The sequence below is a fragment of the Corylus avellana genome, chromosome ca3 (genome assembly GCF_901000735.1).
Source record: "Corylus avellana chromosome ca3, CavTom2PMs-1.0".
In the NCBI taxonomy this organism is placed as follows: domain Eukaryota; kingdom Viridiplantae; phylum Streptophyta; class Magnoliopsida; order Fagales; family Betulaceae; genus Corylus; species Corylus avellana.
The window spans coordinates 26,864,636-26,885,635 of NC_081543.1; the positions used below are offsets into that span (position 1 = coordinate 26,864,636).

The following is a 21,000-nucleotide window of genomic DNA, read 5'->3' on the forward strand; positions in this document are numbered from 1 at the left end:
GTAAATATATAATTAAGCAAGTTAAAAATGATAGATTTCTTACCTTGTACGACCACGACTATTAACACATATAGCTCTTGATTTAAATGAATTTTTAAGTAAACGTATTAACATATATTAAAGAGGTACGCATGGTTCAGTACTTAAAGAACCAGTTTAGTCACTAAAAATATATGAGTGTATGCCACGTGTCGCAATTCTAAGACACTCTAAGGAAGAATTCCGCTTATATATATGTGTGTGTGTGTGTGTGTGTGTGATGGGATACCTCTTGTAGCTTTAACAGTTTTTTCCCAAGAAGTCCAAGAGCAAATACCTATTGGTGGAGATGCTCTAAGATAGAAAAAAAAAAAAAAAAAAAGGTTTTGCTATTTTTTTTTTTTTTTTTTTTTTATAGAAAAATGGCTAAGGAATACCATGTCATATGCAGAAAAGAGACCAATCGCTGGACCACTAGAAACCAAATTTAGAGAGAAAAAAAAAAAAAAAAAGAAGTTTAAATTTGTGGTCATTAATTTTAGACAAAGTGATATTAAAGAGCTCAATTGTAATATGATTAATTTATTCTTAGATATGAAGAAATCCTTGCCATTATCTACCATTGACTTTGAAACATATTATCCCTGCCTACATAAGTAGCTAGTTCATGTGACATAGTTAGATCCATGTGTAAGAGGGGGGGGGGGGGGGGTTACCCACCAAAGAAATAATTAGCATTACTAATTAATATAGCATTACCATATAGTTTGATAAAAACAAGCATAATTAATTTGTATTGCCGTATATGTTTTTCAAAAATAAAAAGAAAAAAAATAAAGAAACATTTTTTTTTCCTTCCCATTGAATACTCATTAGGCCTTTAGATTACACACCAAGAGGTACTAATCCCCTCCTTTCTTTTAAATGCTTTTTTTTTCTTTTTTTTTTTTACATATCTACAAAAGAGGAGGAAAAATTTAGAAGGTGATTTAAAAAAAAAAAGTTGAGAAGGTAATTCGAATTAGTGGCCGTTGTTCCATGAGGCATAGCCCCCAGCTAATTAAATGCTTTCTTAGATGTACGCAGAATTCGATTTTAAGTCTCTTATATGTCGATGACAACTTTTATCAATTGATCAATTAATTAACACCCCTGAAATGCTTTTTACTTTTTTATGTTTTTAGGATAAATACACGGGGTAGCTAGGCCAGCAGGGGATTTTGTATTTTTAATTTTGTATTGCCATCTCCGTCGTCAACCCACCACCCAGAAAGCACCGTCTTCTCCGATTGCCACCGAGCCACCACCTTGCGGCCACACCAATCCATCGACCCATTGAGCTGCGCAACCTTGATTTGGGGTTGAGAGGTTTATTCTAAAATGTGCTAGGCCCGGTATGTACCCAATTGAGAAGTGAAGATATGGATCTATGATTACATCTTGTAAACAAAGGTATGGGCCATAAATCGGCCCATTACTTCTTTTTGTCGTGCAGGCCCGGTTCAGTTCCCATAGGATTTCTTGCTCACCAATCTGTTCCATTGTCTGATTAGGGTTTTTCATACCCAAATCTCTCTCTCTCTCTCTGAACAAATTTCACAGCGGATAATGCGACAATCCTCCAAGTAGAAAAAATGGCGTATTGGGGACGAATTCACCAATCGAAGCTCAAGCACTTGTCGTATCAATGGAAGAGATGCTATTTTCAAAACCATTATGCGTCTTCGTTCATTTCCACTGCTTCTCGTGCGAGTCCGCGTCTTTTAAAAAATCCCAGTTGTGTTAAACAAAACAGTAACAGACCCTCTGATTTTTGCAATAACATGAGGGTTTTTGGTGCTTCAGCTCAGGTATTTTTTGTGGGCATAGTTTGTTGGTTCTTTTATAATTTTTCTTTTTGTTTAACTTTTTTTAAATTTGATGAATTTGTATTTGTTTGCTTTTGTTTCAAACTTGGAGAACTGGGGGTTTTGTATTAAGGGTTTTTGTTTTCGTGATTTTTATTTATTTATTTTTTTTATTAATGATGTGGCAGTCTTCAAGTTCGAGTTTACGATTGCTTTCTGCTAATGGGTGTGCCGGGAATCGCCGTTTCAGTGTCTTCAATGAGTTTTCAGAAAAAATGAAAGGCGAAGCTAACAGGTGTTTTTTGTATTGTTTGTTCAGTTCCTTTTAAGCTTGCTCTCTGTACAGTTATGGATAACCAATGTTATATTGTAAGGTTTATGCTTTGTTTGGTCGCTGATCATTGTTTTAGGGGGGTAATATGTATGTGCTAATAAGTAGACGATGACTTTTTAACCGGGTCTCTATTGGGTTGCCTCTTCTTGTTCATCATTTATGCTTGTCCCTGAGTTTTCTTTTGTATGTATGTTTGCTTTATTTCGCTGCATGAAAAATGATATTGGAAACAGAAATAAAGTATAACTTTGATATCTAGATTTTTTTAGTTGTTTAAGAATGGATGAACAATGAAGTCTGACTGAGCCTGGCATGACTTTTTTGTTTATTTCATCTGAACATAAAATCTTTTCTATTGCTTTGATTGAGTAATGACCAACAAGGGATTCTGTTGTTGGAATAGGCAGAGAGATATCTTAGGCTAGGTAATAATGTTAATATGCGTAGAATGTTACTACTTTTGCAGTTATGTTGAAATTTAGGTTTTGGAGATATAAGTATTTGTTGAGTTTCTGAATGACAGTGGCTCAAGTTCCCATTCTGATTTTGAAGCTGAAGCGAACAAGTTTTTACTTATATCAACACTTTATCATTCATGTCTTCTTTAAACTCTGTTTGTGATATTTAGTGTGGGACTTTATATATGTCTTAGGTTAGGTAATAGTGTTATATGCTTAGAATGTTACTTCTTTTGTAGTTAAGTTGAAATTTAGGATTTGGAGATATAAGTATTTGTTGAGATTCTGGATGACAGTGGCTCAAGTCCCCATTCTGATTTTGAAGCTGAAGCAAACAAGTTTTTACTTATATCAACACTTTATCTTTCATGTCTTCTTTAAACTCCGTTTGTGATCTTCAGTGCGGGACTTTATACTTGTCACTCTGTTGGATGCAGAAATCCAGAATTCCAACAGTCACTCAAGGAGCTGAAAGAGAAAGCAGAAGAGCTAAAAGGGGTCAAAGAAGATCTGAAAAATAGGTAATATTGTAATTACCTAATGACTTGTGTAATGAGCTAAAAGGGGTCAACAATTACTCTCTTGTATACTTCATGTGTACATGGGTTGCGCCCCTCTATTGGTTGTTTGAATATACATTATTTATCAACAAAAAAAAAAAAAAATAGCTTTATTAGTTATTCGGCTGAGACATACTTTTGTATGTCAAGGCTTAGTGACACTTCAATGGTGGGATTGAGATGGTGAAATGGCGAATGCAGAACAAAGCAGACAACTGAGCAACTGTACAAGCATGTGGATGGTGTGTGGACGGAGGCTGAAGCAACGGCTAAAAAGGTTTGATTTAAATATATTATATTGCAGAAAGAAAGAAAGAATTTACAGATAACAGCGCACACTTCTGAATACATTCTATTAGTTGTATCATATAAATTTTCCTGATGCTTCCATCTGATGTTCTGCAACACATGGTTCTGGTCTCCAGTGAATTTGTTTGTGTGCTTTTGCTTGCATTTGTAATTTCATCATCAGCGGTGTCTTCAAATATGTGTAGAGGTTGTGTTTAGCTTGTATGGTGGGTCTTAGGATCCATCTTGGAAAAATTATAGGTGTATCTTTGGTACTCGTCTTCCAAGATCTGCAGCAGTTGTTGCTGCCAATACTTTGCTGAGGGTCCTTAACAGGGCCCTTGTTAAGCATCAAAAGTGACTTTCATCTATATTAGTGAAGTATTATTCATGATATTGTTGTTGTTTTTAGGTTTCTGCCAACATGAAAGAGAAGATTTCAGCTGCAACAGAGGAGGTGTGCTTTCTGTCTATAATTTCAGTTCATCAGTGATGTACTGCTCTACATATTTTTCATTGATGAGTGATGATAGTACTTTTTTTTTTTTTTTTTTTTTTTTTGTGTTGAATGATGATAATATACTAGTTATTTACTGTCTTATGCGATTAGGTCAAAGAAACTTTGGGGGTTGGTAAGCAAGAGTCTTCTGAATTTAGTGGTACTTCAGCCAATGATGGCTCCAATGTGAAAGATGGAAGCAAGGCCTCATCTGGAGAAGAGAATTATCAGCAGTCTGCATCTGGTGAAACTGCAGAAACTTTGTTTAGCAAATTTAAGTCCAGTCTTCCTTCCCAGAAGGTTTCTTTGGCATTCCAGAAATTAAAGGAAGCAAAGATCACTGACTTAGCAAAGAAGGGATATGATATTGTAAGAGATGAATTAAGTGGTACGACAAGTAAGAAAAAACACCTGCAACATAATCCTTCCACATCAACAGGTGAAAGAAGTACAAAAACTGATATCGTCATTGTACCCACAAAGCAGTCCCCATGGAGTAAAAAGTGGGAGGCATTCAAAGAGAAGGTAAATTTATCCTTGTTGCCAACTCTACTTCGAAGATCATAGAAGTTCTATCTATTTTATATATAATTTCTTGTCTCTCATCTGAAATAGATTTTTTCTTTTCTTTTTTCTCCCCTAAGCTTCATGGTAATCCTACATTCAAGCGTATCAGCGGGTTTAGCGAACCTGTTGTCACAAAGAGTCAGGAGGTATTTTTCAATATAATATTGTTTCATTTCATTTGCCAGTTTGTCTAGTTGAAATGCTAACCCGTTCTGCTTGGTTTTCTTGTTTCTACTGCAACTTTTTTTTTCTTGAAATAGCTCTAGTCATTAAATGCCATGTATGCCCATGCTTAGGGTTTGAACAAAAATCAGATGCCACTTAGTGGCAAGACAAGTCTGATGTGTTCTAAATAAGAATGGGGTTGAAATGGGGGTCTCTATCTCCCTTTTCTGTTGCACTGCTGATTTCAATTGATGAACTCTTTTGTGAAGGGATGAGGGTGTTTGGTTAGTGGGCTTTGCGTTGGTGTGTTTGTTTGAGGGTTTTTGGGTGGTTTTTTGGTTTTTCTGGGTGGGTGTGCTGGGGTTTTTCTTTGGGTTCGCTTTGGCCCCCTTTGTATACGCTGTGTGTAATTAGGGACGCCTCTCGCTTTTCTCCTTCTTTAATAAAACTTCTTATTACTTATCAAAAAAAAAAACAAAAAAGAATGCCTAACTACAATTTATGGACATCTTGTACAGAAGTAAACATGTACCTGGTTATTTTTTGAAGCTAGTATTTAAATTTTCAGAGACCTTACAAAGAAGGAAAATTTAATCTATAAAATGCAATCTTCAATTATGGTTTTCTCAGTGCCAATGCCATATGCTTACCCTGTTTTCTTGTTTATTGCTTTTTGTTGCTTAGTGTCTACTGTAACTGACAATAATTGCTTATCTTTTATTCCAATTTTTTTTTTTCCTTGGTATTTAAATTTATTCAAATTGGTCTAACCATAAGGGAAGGGTTGAAGTACTATATCCTTCTTGAATTTGTAATGTTATGCATTTTAAATTCTAATTGACATTTAATAATTTAATCACTGACAATGACATGTTATTCAGTTTTAATATTCCTTATAATTGATGTTAGCTTTCTTAATACTCAACCGCTTGCAATGTGCTGTAAATTTTGTCTGGGTTGGAATTGGCAGATTGCAGAAGATGTGCGGGAAAGATGGGAGACAAGTGATAACCCCATTGTTCACAAAATTCAGGAGTATGCTTTTCTGCCTTGATATTTTTCCCCTTGTTCTACTAATGATTTATAAATTGTAAGGGTACGTAAAAGAGTTATTTCATGTGGTATTCTTAGTGCTAATTTGACCGTCTTCTGTTCGACAGTCTCAATGAAAGTATCTTTCAAGAAACAGATGCTGCAATATCAGTCAAGGAAATACGGCAACGAGATCCGTATGTTCATGTTTCTGCTGGTTTTTGTCTCAGAATTTGAATTTCCTATTTTAACAACTTTTAACTTTTTTCACTTTCTATAATATTTGTGTGGATTAGATCTTTCTCCTTACCAGAGTTTGTGGCAGAAGTTCAGGAAGCGACCAGGCCAGTCCTCCATGCTTACATGAAGGTGAGGTGCTGAGCTTCTTTAGGAAATTTGGAATGGCGTTGCCCTTCTATTCTGTCCTTTTCTATCACATTTCTTTCCAAGATATGTGGTTCATGTGAGTGCATTGGAGTTTCTTGTATGTATCAAATTATCAATGGTTTATGTTTACAGGCAGATGTCGAAACTCTTCAGAAGTATTGTGGCCCTGAAGTGATAGAGCGGTGTAAAGCTGAGTATAAGGCTTATCAAAGCAATGGCATCTTTTTTGATAACAAGGTAAGAAATTTCACTTTCCTCAAGTCTATCACGCTGTTTCTTAGCTTTTGTTCAAGTTTAATGCATAAACAAAGGTCTATGACTGTTTCTGCCCAAATTGGGTTGCATTGTGTTATAATATGCAAAAAATATAAAAGAAATGGGGATGAATCTGCTTTTCTTAATGCAGATTCTACATATATCAGATGTTGAAGTTAAAGAGACCAAAATGATGGGAAATTCTCCCATTATAATCTTTGTGGTATGCATTTCCTTTTTCTTTGAACTTGATAGCAAGCATCTTTAGCACTTCTCTTGTGCACACAATTTCTGACATTGATGATCTCTTCTGTGGAATCGTCACAGTTCCAAACACAGCAGGTCTATTGTGTACGTGATAGACATGGTTCAATAATAGAAGGGGGCCAGGTAAAACATGTTTTTTTTTTCCCAAGCATTATGTTGGCCAAAAGTGCAACTTCAAACTTAAAAGCGATATTCATGGTTCCCTTAGCATTGGTATTATTATCTACCATTATATAGGTGTAAAATTTATGTCTAATAATGACCAGAACAACTTGAACTTCAAAAAGTAGCTTATGTTGATTCTTCAGCTTGAATTTTTTTTGAAAAATGTTTGTTTGTCTAGATTTTACGAACTTAAAATTTTAATATTATGATGTACATCGGGATCTTGTGCCCGTTATTCAGTGGAGGAACATTATATTGTTGTCCAATGCCCACTTCAAAAACTGAAAAAAAAAAAAAAAAAAAACCCACTTAAGCGCATCCAACAATCAAAGGAATAATGCAAGGTCATAACTCATAAGTCTATGCGGTAGCTCAATCATTTGAGATCGGTCTTTGATTTGAAAGTATTTTTGAAGTTTTACATGTCTGTTTCTTGTATCTTGGCTGAGTTTTTTCTTCTTTTTTTGTCAATATTAAAACTTTGAACCTTGCTGTTCATTTGTGATGAATATATAACATATTGAATGGTTTTACGAGATTGTTGTGCAAGCTGGAAAAGTGACAGACAAACTGAACTTGTGTGATCATAATAGTTAACATCAATAAAGTGGATATCCGTTTAAGAAATCATGGTTTCGGGTATGTCTATTGAGTTCTGGTCAATGTCCATGGCTTCAGTATGGCTTTTGAGTTCTATTACATGTTTAAGAGCCTCATTGATATGTTTTCCATGGATTTGCACCATTTGGAGTGTCGAGTAGCAATCCATGTCTCCTTGTGTTAACATGAGCATGTTAAGAGGTGGCAATTCGTATTCGCATCATGTTCGAATTGTGTCGAGGCATGAATATAAAACTATATAAGTCAACTCTAACCTGACCATTTAATTATACGTGCAAGTCCCTTCAACCCTAAACCGCTTATTTCGTATTAGATTCACAGATTGTGTCAAAAATTGTCAGTCGTAAATATTGTGTGTTGGATTCGGGTCTTGTTGAAATATGGGTATAAGACTATATAAGTCAACTTTAACCTAACCCATTTAATTAAAACATATCAGACTTCTCAACTTTAGCCCATTAATTTTGTGTTGGGTTTGCGGGTCGTATCAGTCCTAAGCATGTTTGGGTGAATTGAGGAGTGCAAGTTGGTATGTAATTCATGTGGAATATCAGACTCTGGAAACTAATACAAAGCAACACTAGTCGTATCCTTCAACATATGTACCATGTTATTGTGTAGAAATTAGCTTAGCTATGCTTATATGATCATATAGACGCATCTCTAAGCATTGCATTCAAGGAATTATAACATCTTATTATTATACCGCGATGGCCATGCCCGTAAGAAATTTCAATGCTACTAAACATCCTGTCATATTTTGTGATATTTCTAGGATACAATCCACACTGTATACTATGCTTGGGCAATGCAACTAGTAGATGCAGAAGAACTTGGAGATGGTGCTCTCTACCCAATATGGAGGCTAAGAGAAATGCAACAATTTGGAGTCCTAGCCCTAATCTAGTTGCAGTCTCATTTTGTTGATGCATGTTGTACTCCCCCCTTATTTTTGGGGTACAAATTGGCCTGGGTTTTGTTTCATTCCAGGGAAACACTTGTTAGTAGGTATTTCTTATTTATTTTTTACTGAATAAAGAAAAGAGGTACAATGCACTGTTCATTCATTTGAGAGAGATTTGTTTGTCAATCTCAGAAATATTTAATTTGTAATAGATGAAATATGTACCACCAAATAGAAGGTTAACCTATACAAATCTGAAATGGACACAGTTTAACACATCCTTCTTTTTTCTTTATTATTTTTTCTGAGGCATACACATTTAAAGCATAAAAAGCTTTTTATTAAAACTGGAACCATATCGATCCTTTGTCTCGGCCGTTGTAGCATGTGTTGCAACTAAATGCAAATGCAAGGATTTTGCTTGTTGCATGATTTGACCCGACACTTCATAACACGAGCTAATGATAGCCATGCATTATTTTGTGTTCGCGTCTCCGAAAACACCCCTCTCAACCCATGATAATTTAATGCACTTGGGAGGCAGCTGATCTTGAAGTATGAATCATTCCAGGCACATTAAGATGACCTAATTCTCCTCTTGGAAAGGGGGGTCGTCGCACATAATTATTTGTACTGCTACTTGAGGTGGAGTATGGCGGTGTAATAATGAAGCATTAGTGGTCCTCTGGTGAAGCAATGGGCAAAATATGGACCACGGACCAGGAGCGTGGAGCCCACGGCATTACACCTCGAGAAACGAGAGGAACCTTCATTTCCGGCCTCCGGGTGGGTCCTAATTGAAACAATCTGCTGCTAACTGGAGCCCACTTGTCTCACCCACTTTGAAGAAAATGTTCAAAAACCAACGCCACTTTTTTCAATGGACACAGTCATGCCACTAAATCATTGGACTAGTACAATACATGGGCGGGGCCTCTATGAACTACCAAGTGTGAGATCTGATTTCATGAACTACTGTTGTGTATCCCACCTAATGTTCAAAAACCAACGCCACTTTTTTCAATGGACACAAGCATGCCACTAAATCATTGGACTAGTACAATACTTTTGGTTGGACTAGTACAATACTTTTTTTTGGGCCTATGAACTACTCAACCGTGATTGTGTTCAAATTTTTTTTTTTTTTGATCAATTAAAGGCTCATTTCACGAGTTAAAAGTCGTTAATTCAGATGATTTATCTGTCATTTTGTCCTTATAAATTATAATTTATTGTTACTTTATCCATATGAACTACAATGCATTGTCACTTTACTCTCATGAATTACAATGCATTATTACTTTGCCTCCATGAACTACAACGCATTGTCACTTTGACCGTCTGAATTAACGTATTTAACTGGCGAAAGGGGCCTTTAATTGACAGAAAGAGGGTTTTGGGTACAAAATGGTAGTTCATGAGGTCGGGTCACACAATTGGTAATTCATAGGGTCAAAGTGAAAATGTGTTATAGTTCATGAGACAAAAAATGTAGTTTTCCCATACTTTAGGCAAAGAGAGATACAATTCGTGTTCGCATATTGAGTTTTGATTATTTTAAAGCATAGAGTGAAAAGCTTTTTAAACTCGACATGCGATTATTTTAAAGCATTGATTATGTAAAATTTATGATTAATATCTTTAAATATCGCATGTCGAGTTTAAATTTATCAAAATATAAATATAAAATTATATAAGCCAATTTTAATAAGCCCGCGGCAGACTTCTCAATATAAATTTATTTTAACCCTATTTAAGAATAATAAATGGATGGATTGGATACCCATATCACTGCTATGAGTGTCCTTTCTGTGACCTCAGCATTGTCTATACTCTATACACCGACACTTTTCGTTGCTCTTTTTCTTATTATTATTATTGTCATTTACTGTTCTTTTGGTCGATCTTATCCATGAATTTGCAGAAGGTAGAAGGTACATAGATGCACAAGATTCATACAGATTTCCTCGTATGCTGTTTTAAAAGGTCAAAAAATGCCACAAAAATGAAGTGAATTCCCCTTGGTGGGGTGGGGTGGGCCGCCGGGCCGGTGGGGTGTTATATCATGGACTACTGTGTATTAAATTATGACCGTTGACGTTTACCTTGAAATGAAATCTGGGCCTCTACTTTATGTCTCTGAGTGATAGATGTGACTTTGGTCGGATTCTGTTCATGCATTTCTTCTTTCAAATGTTTCTCCACATCTTCAGAAAAATCCCTACTTTTTGCAAGTAATCTTTGTGCTATGAAAATGTCATGAGAGTTTTATTTGATGCGCAAAAATAACAAATAGGTTAATTTATTAATTTTTTATCTAATTTTTTTAGCAAAGAACGTCAAATAATTAGTAACGTGTTATAATTTAATTAACGTTGATGTAGCATTTGATGATTTCTATTAAAAAAAAAAGCAAAAATTTGGTGCGGGATTCTATTTGTTATTTGTGCGTACGATAGAGAGCTCTGATAATATTTTTATATCACTTGTAATTTATTACAAATTGGTATAATTGTTAGGTTAACTTCTCAAAACTTTTTTTTTTAGCACCACCACCTTCTAATGAAGATTAACCAAGGCCTCAATTCCATCCATTGCTATACATATTTTTATAACATAAGGATAATGAAGATTAGTTTAAGGCATGCAATCTAATAGGTACCTAACTCCAAAAGCTTCATAATGTGAAAAGTCAAGTCTTTGAATCTATTACATATTAAGCTTGGCCCGATTTGCCCTTTTTACCCTAAATTGGATCATATCACGATCATAACGATCCGTCACACACTTTCGTATTGACATCTACAATGCCCCCGCTTTATAGCAGGGTTTCACTTGGGCTACACTGACCCTTTTCACAAGTAAACTTTTTAATAAGTTGTTTTCTCGAGATTCAAACACATAACGTGGCGCCCGCTCTCGTACTAATTTGACCCAATTACCTTAAATTGAGCCCCACTAACATTATACCACAATCCCAAAATCAAAATTAAAGAGAAGGGGACAGGACATCACTGGACGTTGAAGCTGACATGAATTTAGAACTAATTAATGGTCTTCCATATATTGGCCATTGAATAGTTTATTTTAGTGTCAATCTACATTATTTTATCTGGGTTTCTCAAAAACATTCACGCACCCACAGTAATATATATATATATATATATATATATATATATATATATATATATATATATATAGTATTAAAAGAAATGAACATGAAATGAGACGAGGTTCTTGTTAATGCTAATCTAATAATCACGGGTTTTCAAATTGAAGTACAATAATCCCAACACAATCCAACAAACCCTAGATGCACCTGTCCAGAAGAAGGCAACCTTTTCAAATAAACAAATAATGTTAAATCATTAATTGTCTTAAAAGTTATATATATATAATTAATATTTTAATACTCTTTTTTAATAAGCGAGGACCATGAAAATTGAATGACAAAAAAAAAATTCAAAAAGATCGAACCCAGAACATTTTCTTTAGTAAGTATATTCTTCATTAATGAATAAAAAGATCAACCAATGGCAGTTTGCTCACCGATTACAAAACCATATATACAATTTAGAATTTTCTCAAGCCAAACACTATCTATGACATACTTAATGGCTTCTCTATTCAAACCGTGAGCTACTAAATTTGCATCTCTTTTAACATGTTCAATCTTGCATGATCTCAATAAATATATACATTTTTTAATACCATCTACTGAGCATTTATTCTAATACCAAGATAAATAACTGACTGTCCCAAAAAAATAGCTGATTTTATATATGTGAGTGTGCAATGAATAGGTGAAGTTTAGGTCTCATGTTAAGTGAGACATCATTGTCATCTTGCTTGGGTGTCAAAATCATCCAAGGATTTAAAGCTATTTTATGTTGTTTTCTTTTAGTGAAGACCTAGTTCATCATCAATAAGCCAAGGGACCATTATTAGAAAATCTAAGCCCTCATCAGGTTGCCTCTGAAGCAGGGCCAGCCAGACCCCTTGGACTCTATAGAGCAGATTTTTATTTAGAGCAAGAAATTAGGGATGCCTTCGGACCCACTTTTGGCACACTTATTCAATTCAAGTAATGTTAAATATTAGACTCTTATCTCACTTTTATTTGATTGGATTGATATTGCAGCATTTATCAGTCGTTGGATCAGTTTTGTTTTACAAAAATAAATTAATTAATTAAGAGCTGATGAGTATTGTCACATTAGCCTAGTGAGATGGGGTGTAATATGTAGCATTTCTCTTCGACTAAATATTAAAATTTGAGTAGTGCTATACACCACACTTTTATTTCTTTTTTCTAATGTAACATTGCCAATTAACCCTTATTTTAAAAAAATAATAATAAATAAAAATTTAAGAATACCACATCAATAAAATGGGGTGAAAGTATAATTAAAATATGATTTATAACATTTCTCATAAAGTTTTGCCAAAAGTAGCATGGTTTTGACCTTGCTGAGGATGATATTTGACACTGTTAAAATTGGCCAGGGCCAGCTAACTTGGTGAGAAATAAGAGGTGAAAAAACAATAGAAAGAAGTACAACTAATTCGTTTTCTTTTTCCTTTTATTTATTTATTTATTTTTTTTATTGGCTTTAAAAATGTTGTTTGATACTATTTAAGAAGTATAACTATTTAGGCAATGACTCTATTAGTTAATGTGTTTTGAAAGGGTAATTTTTCTTTTTAAAAAAAAAATACAAAAAGTTAAAATCTTTTTTATATTTTTTTAAGAGGGGCAAGTTTTTTCCTTTACCTGTCCACTTTTATATATATATATATAGAGAGAGAGATAAAAGTTGGCATAAAATTACTCTTGTATAAGTAAATACTCATAAATGTTTTGTGTTTGAGTTGATTGTCAATATTTTTATTTACAAAAGACAAATAAAAAGACATAGTTTAAATTTGAAATCATCGGCCGGCTAGGAGGAGCGGCACCTTGTACCATTTATCTTGTATTTTGTTCCATTTCACCCCTTTTATCCTCCCCACCTCTTCTCTCTCAATTCCTACTTCTTGTCCCACCACACTCTTAGAGGTTGGCAAATTAATTGTCTATTGCCTATCAACTGCCATTGATTTGTCACGGACCGGCAACTAACTTTGGACGCAGTATAATTTTTTCATCAATTAACCAATTTTTCAAACGAAATTTGAATTTTATCTGATAAGCTTCCTTTTTTTTTTTTTTTGTCTTGCTGATTTTTAATTGTCCTTTTGGTCTATGTTCTATTAATTTACTTTTTCTTTTCATTTATAAAACATGGACTTTACTAATTATATTATAGTTGCAAAAGAGTTGATAAATGAAAATATAAAAACTTGTAACCAACAATTAACCAACCGCATTAACTGACTAACTGATTAATCAAAAAAGTAAAAAATATTCCTTGTTGGTATGAAGTCGGCCATAGTTCAGTAGCCAAAAATACTCTTACCAACACCAACCGATACCCACCCCACTCTCACAATCCTATTCCCTCCTTTCATCCCCTTTTGCCGCTACTCTCCACCTCCTCTCCATCTTGCTTCTCCTTCCCTCCCCTAGATCTAGCCCTCTTTCATGTCTCATTGTCCTCCTCCCTTACACTATGGGATCTTTTTGATAAATAACTGCCTTCTTTATGAATGGTGGGAAATAAAGTGAATATATATATATATATATATATATATATATTCCTTTCTTTTCCTTTTGCTCAGATCCATTGCAATAAACTAATTCATCTTGCTCACCCCCGCAGTAGCCATTTTTGTCTCCAACAGTCCAATGGCGAGCCCCCCCTCTAACAGCGGTGCCACTGCTTTCAGCATCAAATCACTATCAAATCTCTTGCCGGCCGGCTGTCCTTCTATTCGACTAATCCATTGGCCTATTTTCAGTTGATTATGTTCTCTACCAACATTATTTTTGCTAGTATGATGTTATAATAAGGATTTGTGCCTTATTGTACTTGGATCTTTAAGAAGGTTATTTGCTAAAAACTGGAAAAAAAATAAATAAATCGTCAACATGGTTTGACAAGAGTCTATTTCTTTTATGTCCCGCCCAGGTCACACCTCAAGACTCCCATTTAGAAGCCAACAAGTACAAAATTCTCAATTGCTCAGCCTTCTACAAAATGTATGAACTACAATTTTTGTACAATAAAAATTTTGGAGGAGCGTGGAGAACAATTAAAGAAATAGACTAAGAATTAGAGAAGAGGATGAAGAAAACCAAGATGAGAAGAAGCTCCCAGCCTGAAGATTGAACAATTATGGCTATACTTCATTGATTTCACCTTCCCTGCATACACCCACACCTATCACCATGGTGCCTTTCTTCTGTGATTTCATGACTCTGCAACAGTTTCTTCGTGGAGACTGCCAGAAACCAAGCAAAAGGAAACCACATTAAACATTTTTCCTTCATATTTTCCCTCTTAATTCCTGAATTTTTCCAACAGGGTCTGTTTAGTTATGAAAAAACATGATCATCCTATGTGACAAGGACTTGTTGCATCCAAATCAACTGATAGGCCTCAGAAATTGGGGTGAAATTGAAACAAACTTCAAACATTTTAATGCAAAAATCAGAACTCAAATGAACAAATTGAAAACTAAGTGAAACTTGGAGGTAGTGTGTATATGGGTAATTTACCCTCAGTAATGGCAGTCTGAAAACAAAGGAAGAGAGATTGAAGAAACCACTTACTCTATCCCATAGATATGGGTCGGGCTTCTTATAGACCTCCACTCTGTCAACACTAGCAGGATCAGCCATCTTCCACCTGCACGAGGGGTGAGAGACGCGATGCCAAAGATATTCACTCACTGTCTGGTTTATTGAAGAATCTAATCTTGCCTTTGACAAGTAAAATACAAAAGGCTTTTGGCAGGGGTTTCGGCTAACTGGACGGGTGTTGAATGCGTAGGCAGTATAATCTGCCTTTCTGTACCAATTCAAGAATGTCCTTGAAGGCATTTCTATCTCACGGGGTGAAAAGACTCCCCGGTATATTTGAACAGCAAAGCCCCATGAAACCGAAATAGTCCAACTCCTGGATTTGTCGTAGCAAATAGATTGCTGCATGAGCCCTGCAGAGTCCAACTTCATAGGCACGGTAAGCCGCTGGAGGGCTTGAACCCGAGTCACATTGGGGAAGATGGGCTCAACCACATCGAGGTGATGCAACGACACCAAGGGCGTCACTGGATGCGCCGCAAGAAGCCCAAACAAGTTCCCGTAAACATCATACTGTTGTCATTGACCACAAACAGAAAGTGTTAGAACCAGTGCTGTTGATCTTTCACAACAATGCACTACAAATTGCTTTGGTAATTGGGAGCACTCAATCAATCAATAAAATCAGACACACAATGTAGAAATGAAATTAGGGCAACACCATCCTCATCCCTCACCTGCTTCCAAGGCCAGAAAGCTAACCCTAAAAAGGCAATGTTGTCTATTAGAACAGAAATCCTGAATTCGACCCGTGTCTCCATAATTACAATAGAGAGCACCCATTAAATTTTCTTCAATTACAAAGCCAAAAAATTTCCAGATTTGAAAAAGTGTTTCAAACTTCCTTATTCAATCTCATTGTTAAGTTCCCTTGCGTATTTAACCTTGTACTTGCCAACAAACTTAAACATATTCATTTAAAGCAGGCAGCCTAGGATTCCAATTTCCAAACAAATGGGCATTTGCAAATAAAGTATCTTTCGTTTAGAAGAATTCAAATTAAAATTGAGCCCAATGCTCTCTCTTGGACCTTCTTCTTCGAGCTCTCTCTTGGACCTTCTTCTTCTTCTTCTTCTTCTGCTTTGTATGTGTATGTATGCTCAGAAAGTCTCCCTCCATGTACAGTATTCTATAAAAGGAAAATGATCTCAACGAACCACAAAATGCTCGTGGGTTTCAAATTGGAACATATGGGTCCCAACGCCTTTAAACACGTGGGTCCCAACGCGTCACCGACGAGCCAGGAAATGGACAAGATAGAGCTAACAACCCCATTTATGTCAGACCCCCAAAGCTCCTATACACCAATAAACTTACGGTCTAGAAAGTCCGATATATCGGAAATCTCGAATACCCAGAAACGAAATACCGGCGATAGGATCCGAAACGAAACCCAGAAAAGCAAAAGCAATAACAATAGTTAAAAAAACAAATGGCACCGACGGACCTGGTGAAAGCCGAGTTCTTTGGTGAGTGGGACACCGAGTTCGGCCATGCAAGCCTGCATGCGATCATCGGAGCCGTACAGACCTGGGTACCTCTGTATGCAGCGGTCCTGCATTCCGGCGAGTGCTTTCGCTAATGGGTAGCTGAGAGCGAAGCCTCCACCGCCGTAGGCCATGCCGTACGAGAAGTATATGTTCTGCAAGTGGCTCTCCGATAAGCTTCCGATATAGTAGAACTGGTTGTGGTCGTACTTTCGGAGAATCCGGACCAAGTTCTCGGTGACGAAAACGGTGTCGTCGTCGCCCATCACGAACCAGTGGACGTCCTCGAGCCCGAGACGCAGCGTCTCGGACACGATCCGCGAGATCCGAATCGCGGACCGGTGGCCCTGCCGGTTCGTGTACGAAAACCGCGACGTGTTACCGGAGATCCTCACCGGCGGTAGGCCGTTGTCAAGGGAGCTCTTCACCGGACGGTCCAGCCACACTACGCCACGCATTTCCTTGGGCTTGAACCAGAGCTTGATATAGTTCTTCCTCTTCTCCCAAAACTTCGCGGAGGCTGCGATTCCGAACACCACGTTCCGGAGCTCCGTTCTCCGGTGACCCTCAATCAACGGCGACGATGACTCGGTGGTGTTCGGCACCGAAGACGAAGAAGAAGAAGAGAGTCGGTGACGGGGATTGGAAAAAGGCTCGTCATCGCAAGCGCGTGAGGTTGAGACGAGCTTGAGCGTGTAGACCATGTAGGTGACAGAAACGGAGAGGATGAGCCAGACGAGGATCTTCGGTAAAGCTCGGTTCTGCGGACCCGACCCGGCCTTGGGTGTCCCCACGGAGGGGCTTCTCATCTGATCCCAAATCCCTTTCTCCAACTCCTTCTGGCCGGCTTTCATAGTCTCAGTGCTTCACAACTCCAAACAAAAACCAAAAATCAATGTGGGCGTTTGGAGAAGTGAAAAGTAGATTGCGAAGACCCAGATCTCATTTAAACGATCAGAATCAGGAAGACCCAGAAAGGGAAAATGGGAATGGGAGTGAGGAAGAAGAAGACGAAAAGCAGAGAGGGGTAAAGGTTAGAGAAAGCATGCAGAGGTGCCAGGTTGCAGAGCCTCCCAGCGAATAGAGATGACACTGGGAAACACACTTGTCTTTTATATGTGTGGAATTTTCTTTGTTTCCGGTGAGGTATCTTGAGGGAGATTTTTGGATGTGGTCACTTGGATCTTTTTTAAACGTGTGAGTGAGATTTTTTCTGGACGGTCGGTGTGATCTTTGATTTTTGTTTGCTTCTCAGTTCTATTCAATGTTGATGTACTATTGTACTATGATTCTATATATATACTCAAAATTGAAGAATAGGCTTCTTTTTGGTAAAACCATTTCATTTTTTTTTTAAATAATATTAATAAACAACTCAAAATATAAAATATTCAAACTACTTTCAACTTTATATCATATCAAAACACATTTCAAAAAAATATATATACATACAATTTAAAACGTATTATAATAAGAAAAGTGTTAGACATCTAATCCATCTCTTATCCATATTTTTTGCAAATTCATCATTATATTTATATAGTCTTACAAATTTAATAAGAAAAGTGTTAGATATTTAATCCATCTCTTATTCATATTTTTTTACAAATCCATCATTAAATTTATATAATCCTACAAATTTAATAGCAGATTACTCAAATCACTCATAAAATGCTAATAAAACTCTCTCTCAAACCATGATAAAAAAAAAAAAACCAAAAACAAAAACATCTGACAGTTGTTAAGTGAGGCGTGTGGGCCAGGAAGGGTTCAACTTTCCACGAATGAAGACGGGCTTGGAGGAGGAGGGAGTCCATGACGCGTCTGATCTTTACCAGGACGGAATTGACTACGTTGCGCTGTCGTTTTTTATCTCTCTAATTGATTTTTTTCGATATCCCATAATAAATGTTTTTTTTTTTGTAAATTTGTGGCATTATTTAATATTTATTGCATCTTATTTAATGCTTAATTGTTGTGGTTGAAACGATGACATTTGTCTGCTCCCATTATTCAACTTTTTAATGATGCAATCCTTAACTACGTTAAATGCATTAGTTTGAATGGCTTTTTTATTTATTAACGAAATCCAAAGAGTTAATGTATTAAATAAGAGTAAATATATTATATTCTCATCATATTTTTATTTTATTAGGTTGATGTATTATATATTATATTTAATTTTTGTTAAAAAAAAAAAAAAAAATTCAAGAGTTGATGCTGTCACATTAGCCTATGTAATATATATCATAAGATTTCTTATTAAATAAATGACAAATTTTTTAAAATAAAATTTGGCCGAAGAAAATTGTTTTAATTCAATTTTTTAATTGATATCTTATCTTTTTCTTTAAATCATGTGAAAATAATATGTTCTAATAAGATATGTCACTTGATTGTTATTATAGAAGTGTTAAATAATTTAGTTGATAAAATACAATGACATTTAATTTTTAAAAATTAGGATTAACTAGATTGAGATTTATCGATAAGGGAGAAGTCTGGTGTATAAGCTTACCCTTAAAAAAGCTGCCTTCAATTTTAATTATAATTACTGTTTTACAGAGATTTTTTATTTATTTAAAAAAATTGTATAACTAAAAATCAAAGGCCTTTGCCAATGAGAATAATTTCAATAAAGATATGGTATAAACTAGGTCTTTTATGCCCTCTAATTGAGAGATGTGTTGGAACACAATACAAAAAAGGGATAAATGCAAAATTGGTCTTTGTGATTGGCCTAATTTACAAATCACTCCATGTGGTTTAAAAAATAATTTATAGGCCCTTAAGGTAGGCTAAAATAACATTTTATTCCTTGAACTCATTTTCCGTTAAATAACTTAACAGAAATTGTTACACTGCAACATCACACCCAATAAAAATAAAACATGTGTTCTTTTTTAATTATGCTTTTAAAAAATGACAAATAAGCTTTTCCACGTCATTTTGAGGCTCCAACACACACTCCACGTCAAATTAAAGAAACATAATCCATCTATATCTCATGTGCCGCCATCGTCTTCATCTTCCCCTACGATTCTTGCCTTCATTTTTATCTTCCCCAATGATTCTTGCCGTCATATTCATCTTTGTCTTCATGCCGTCATCTTCATCCTCCCCACTAATTCTTGCCGCCGTCGTCTTTATCTTCCGGAAAAAAAAGACACAGAGAGAGGAATAGATTGTTTCCGATGCCCGGAAACAATTTTTGAAGATGCTTCGATACCCAAAAACAAATATGAATTTCTATAGAAAGACTGCCAAAAAATATACTAATCTAAAAACGCATATACCCAAAAATCTCAGAGTAACTCACAGATCGAAGATTACACCCATCGGAATATGAAGACGACAATAAGAATAGTTAGGGAAGATGAAGACGACGATGGCACAGGGGATATAGTGGGATTACATTTATTTAATTTGACGTGGAGTGTGTATTGGAGCCTCAAAATGACGTGAAAAATCTTATTTGTCATTTTTTAAAAGCATAATTAAAAAAGAACACGTGTCTTATTTTTATTGGGTGTGATGTTGCAGTGTAACAGTTTCTGTTAAGTTATTTAATGGAAAATGAGTTCAATGAGTAAAATATTATTTTGGCCTACCCTAGGGACCTATAAATTATTTTTTAAACTACAGGGAGTGATTTGTAAATTAGGCAAACTACAATGACCAATTTTGCATTTATCCCTACAAAAAATGCACGTCTAGTCGACCACTCCAAATTGAGTATGCCCCACTATGAAAATCCACTATTTGGGTAAAGGTGGCTGCGCTGTCACCCAATTGTTCTAAGCTTCCATATGAGACACAATTTGGCACGGTCCATAAACACGCATTTTTAGTATTAATATTGTGTTCCAAACTAATGTGGTAGCTTTCCATTGAAGGATATAAAGTAGAGGTATTAATTCGTGTTTGCATGTTGAGTTTGGGTCATGTCAATGCATGGATATAAGATTATATAAATCAACCTTAACTTAATCTACTTAATTAAACGGGTCAAACTCCTCAACCTTAATTACCCTCTAATCTTATATTGAGTTCGTGTCGAGTTCATGGGTCATGTCAAAAATTGACAGGCATTATATTGCGTATCACATTCAGGTCATGTCGAGACATGCGTATAAAACTATATAGGTCAATCACAACTTGGCCCATAGAATTAAACGGGCTAAACTCTTTAACCCTAAGGCTTTAATTTTGTGTTAAGTTCGCAGATCGTATAAAAAATTGCTTGCCCTAATCTAAAGGAGTTGATTAGATAAAGGTTGTTATTAAATCTATTCTCTTTGCCAATTGCATTACATCAACGTGCAACTCTCAAACAATTATAGAACTAAAAACTTTGAAAATTTATTGAAAATCCATGCCCTTATAAGGACCCAAGTAAACTTCTGCCCGAACGTTCATCATGACATGAGCTGAATCTAA

The 21,000-nt window shown here is 35.7% G+C and overlaps 2 protein-coding genes across 2 annotated transcripts; one reads left to right on the forward strand and one right to left on the reverse strand.

Moving 5' to 3' along the window:
• Window positions 1-1,532: 1,532 nt before the first annotated feature.
• On the forward strand, window positions 1,533-8,500 carry LOC132175006 (mitochondrial import inner membrane translocase subunit TIM44-2-like). Its single transcript, XM_059586796.1, has 14 exons — window positions 1,533-1,829; window positions 2,015-2,121; window positions 3,056-3,139; window positions 3,380-3,455; window positions 3,879-3,923; window positions 4,077-4,490; window positions 4,610-4,678; window positions 5,668-5,732; window positions 5,858-5,926; window positions 6,026-6,098; window positions 6,249-6,353; window positions 6,523-6,594; window positions 6,699-6,761; window positions 8,200-8,500. The coding sequence occupies exons 1-14, from the start codon at window positions 1,614-1,616 to the stop codon at window positions 8,329-8,331; spliced, it is 1,590 nt and encodes a 529-aa protein (XP_059442779.1). The 5' UTR covers window positions 1,533-1,613; the 3' UTR covers window positions 8,332-8,500.
• A 5,847-nt stretch (window positions 8,501-14,347) lies between these two features.
• On the reverse strand, window positions 14,348-17,777 carry LOC132175498 (uncharacterized). Its single transcript, XM_059587471.1, has 3 exons — window positions 16,521-17,777; window positions 15,044-15,586; window positions 14,348-14,712 (listed from the first exon to the last, which is right to left on the reverse strand). Exons 1-3 carry the CDS (start codon window positions 17,412-17,414, stop codon window positions 14,611-14,613), a joined length of 1,539 nt encoding a protein of 512 aa, XP_059443454.1. The 5' UTR covers window positions 17,415-17,777; the 3' UTR covers window positions 14,348-14,610.
• Between the last annotated feature and the right edge of the window lie 3,223 nt (window positions 17,778-21,000).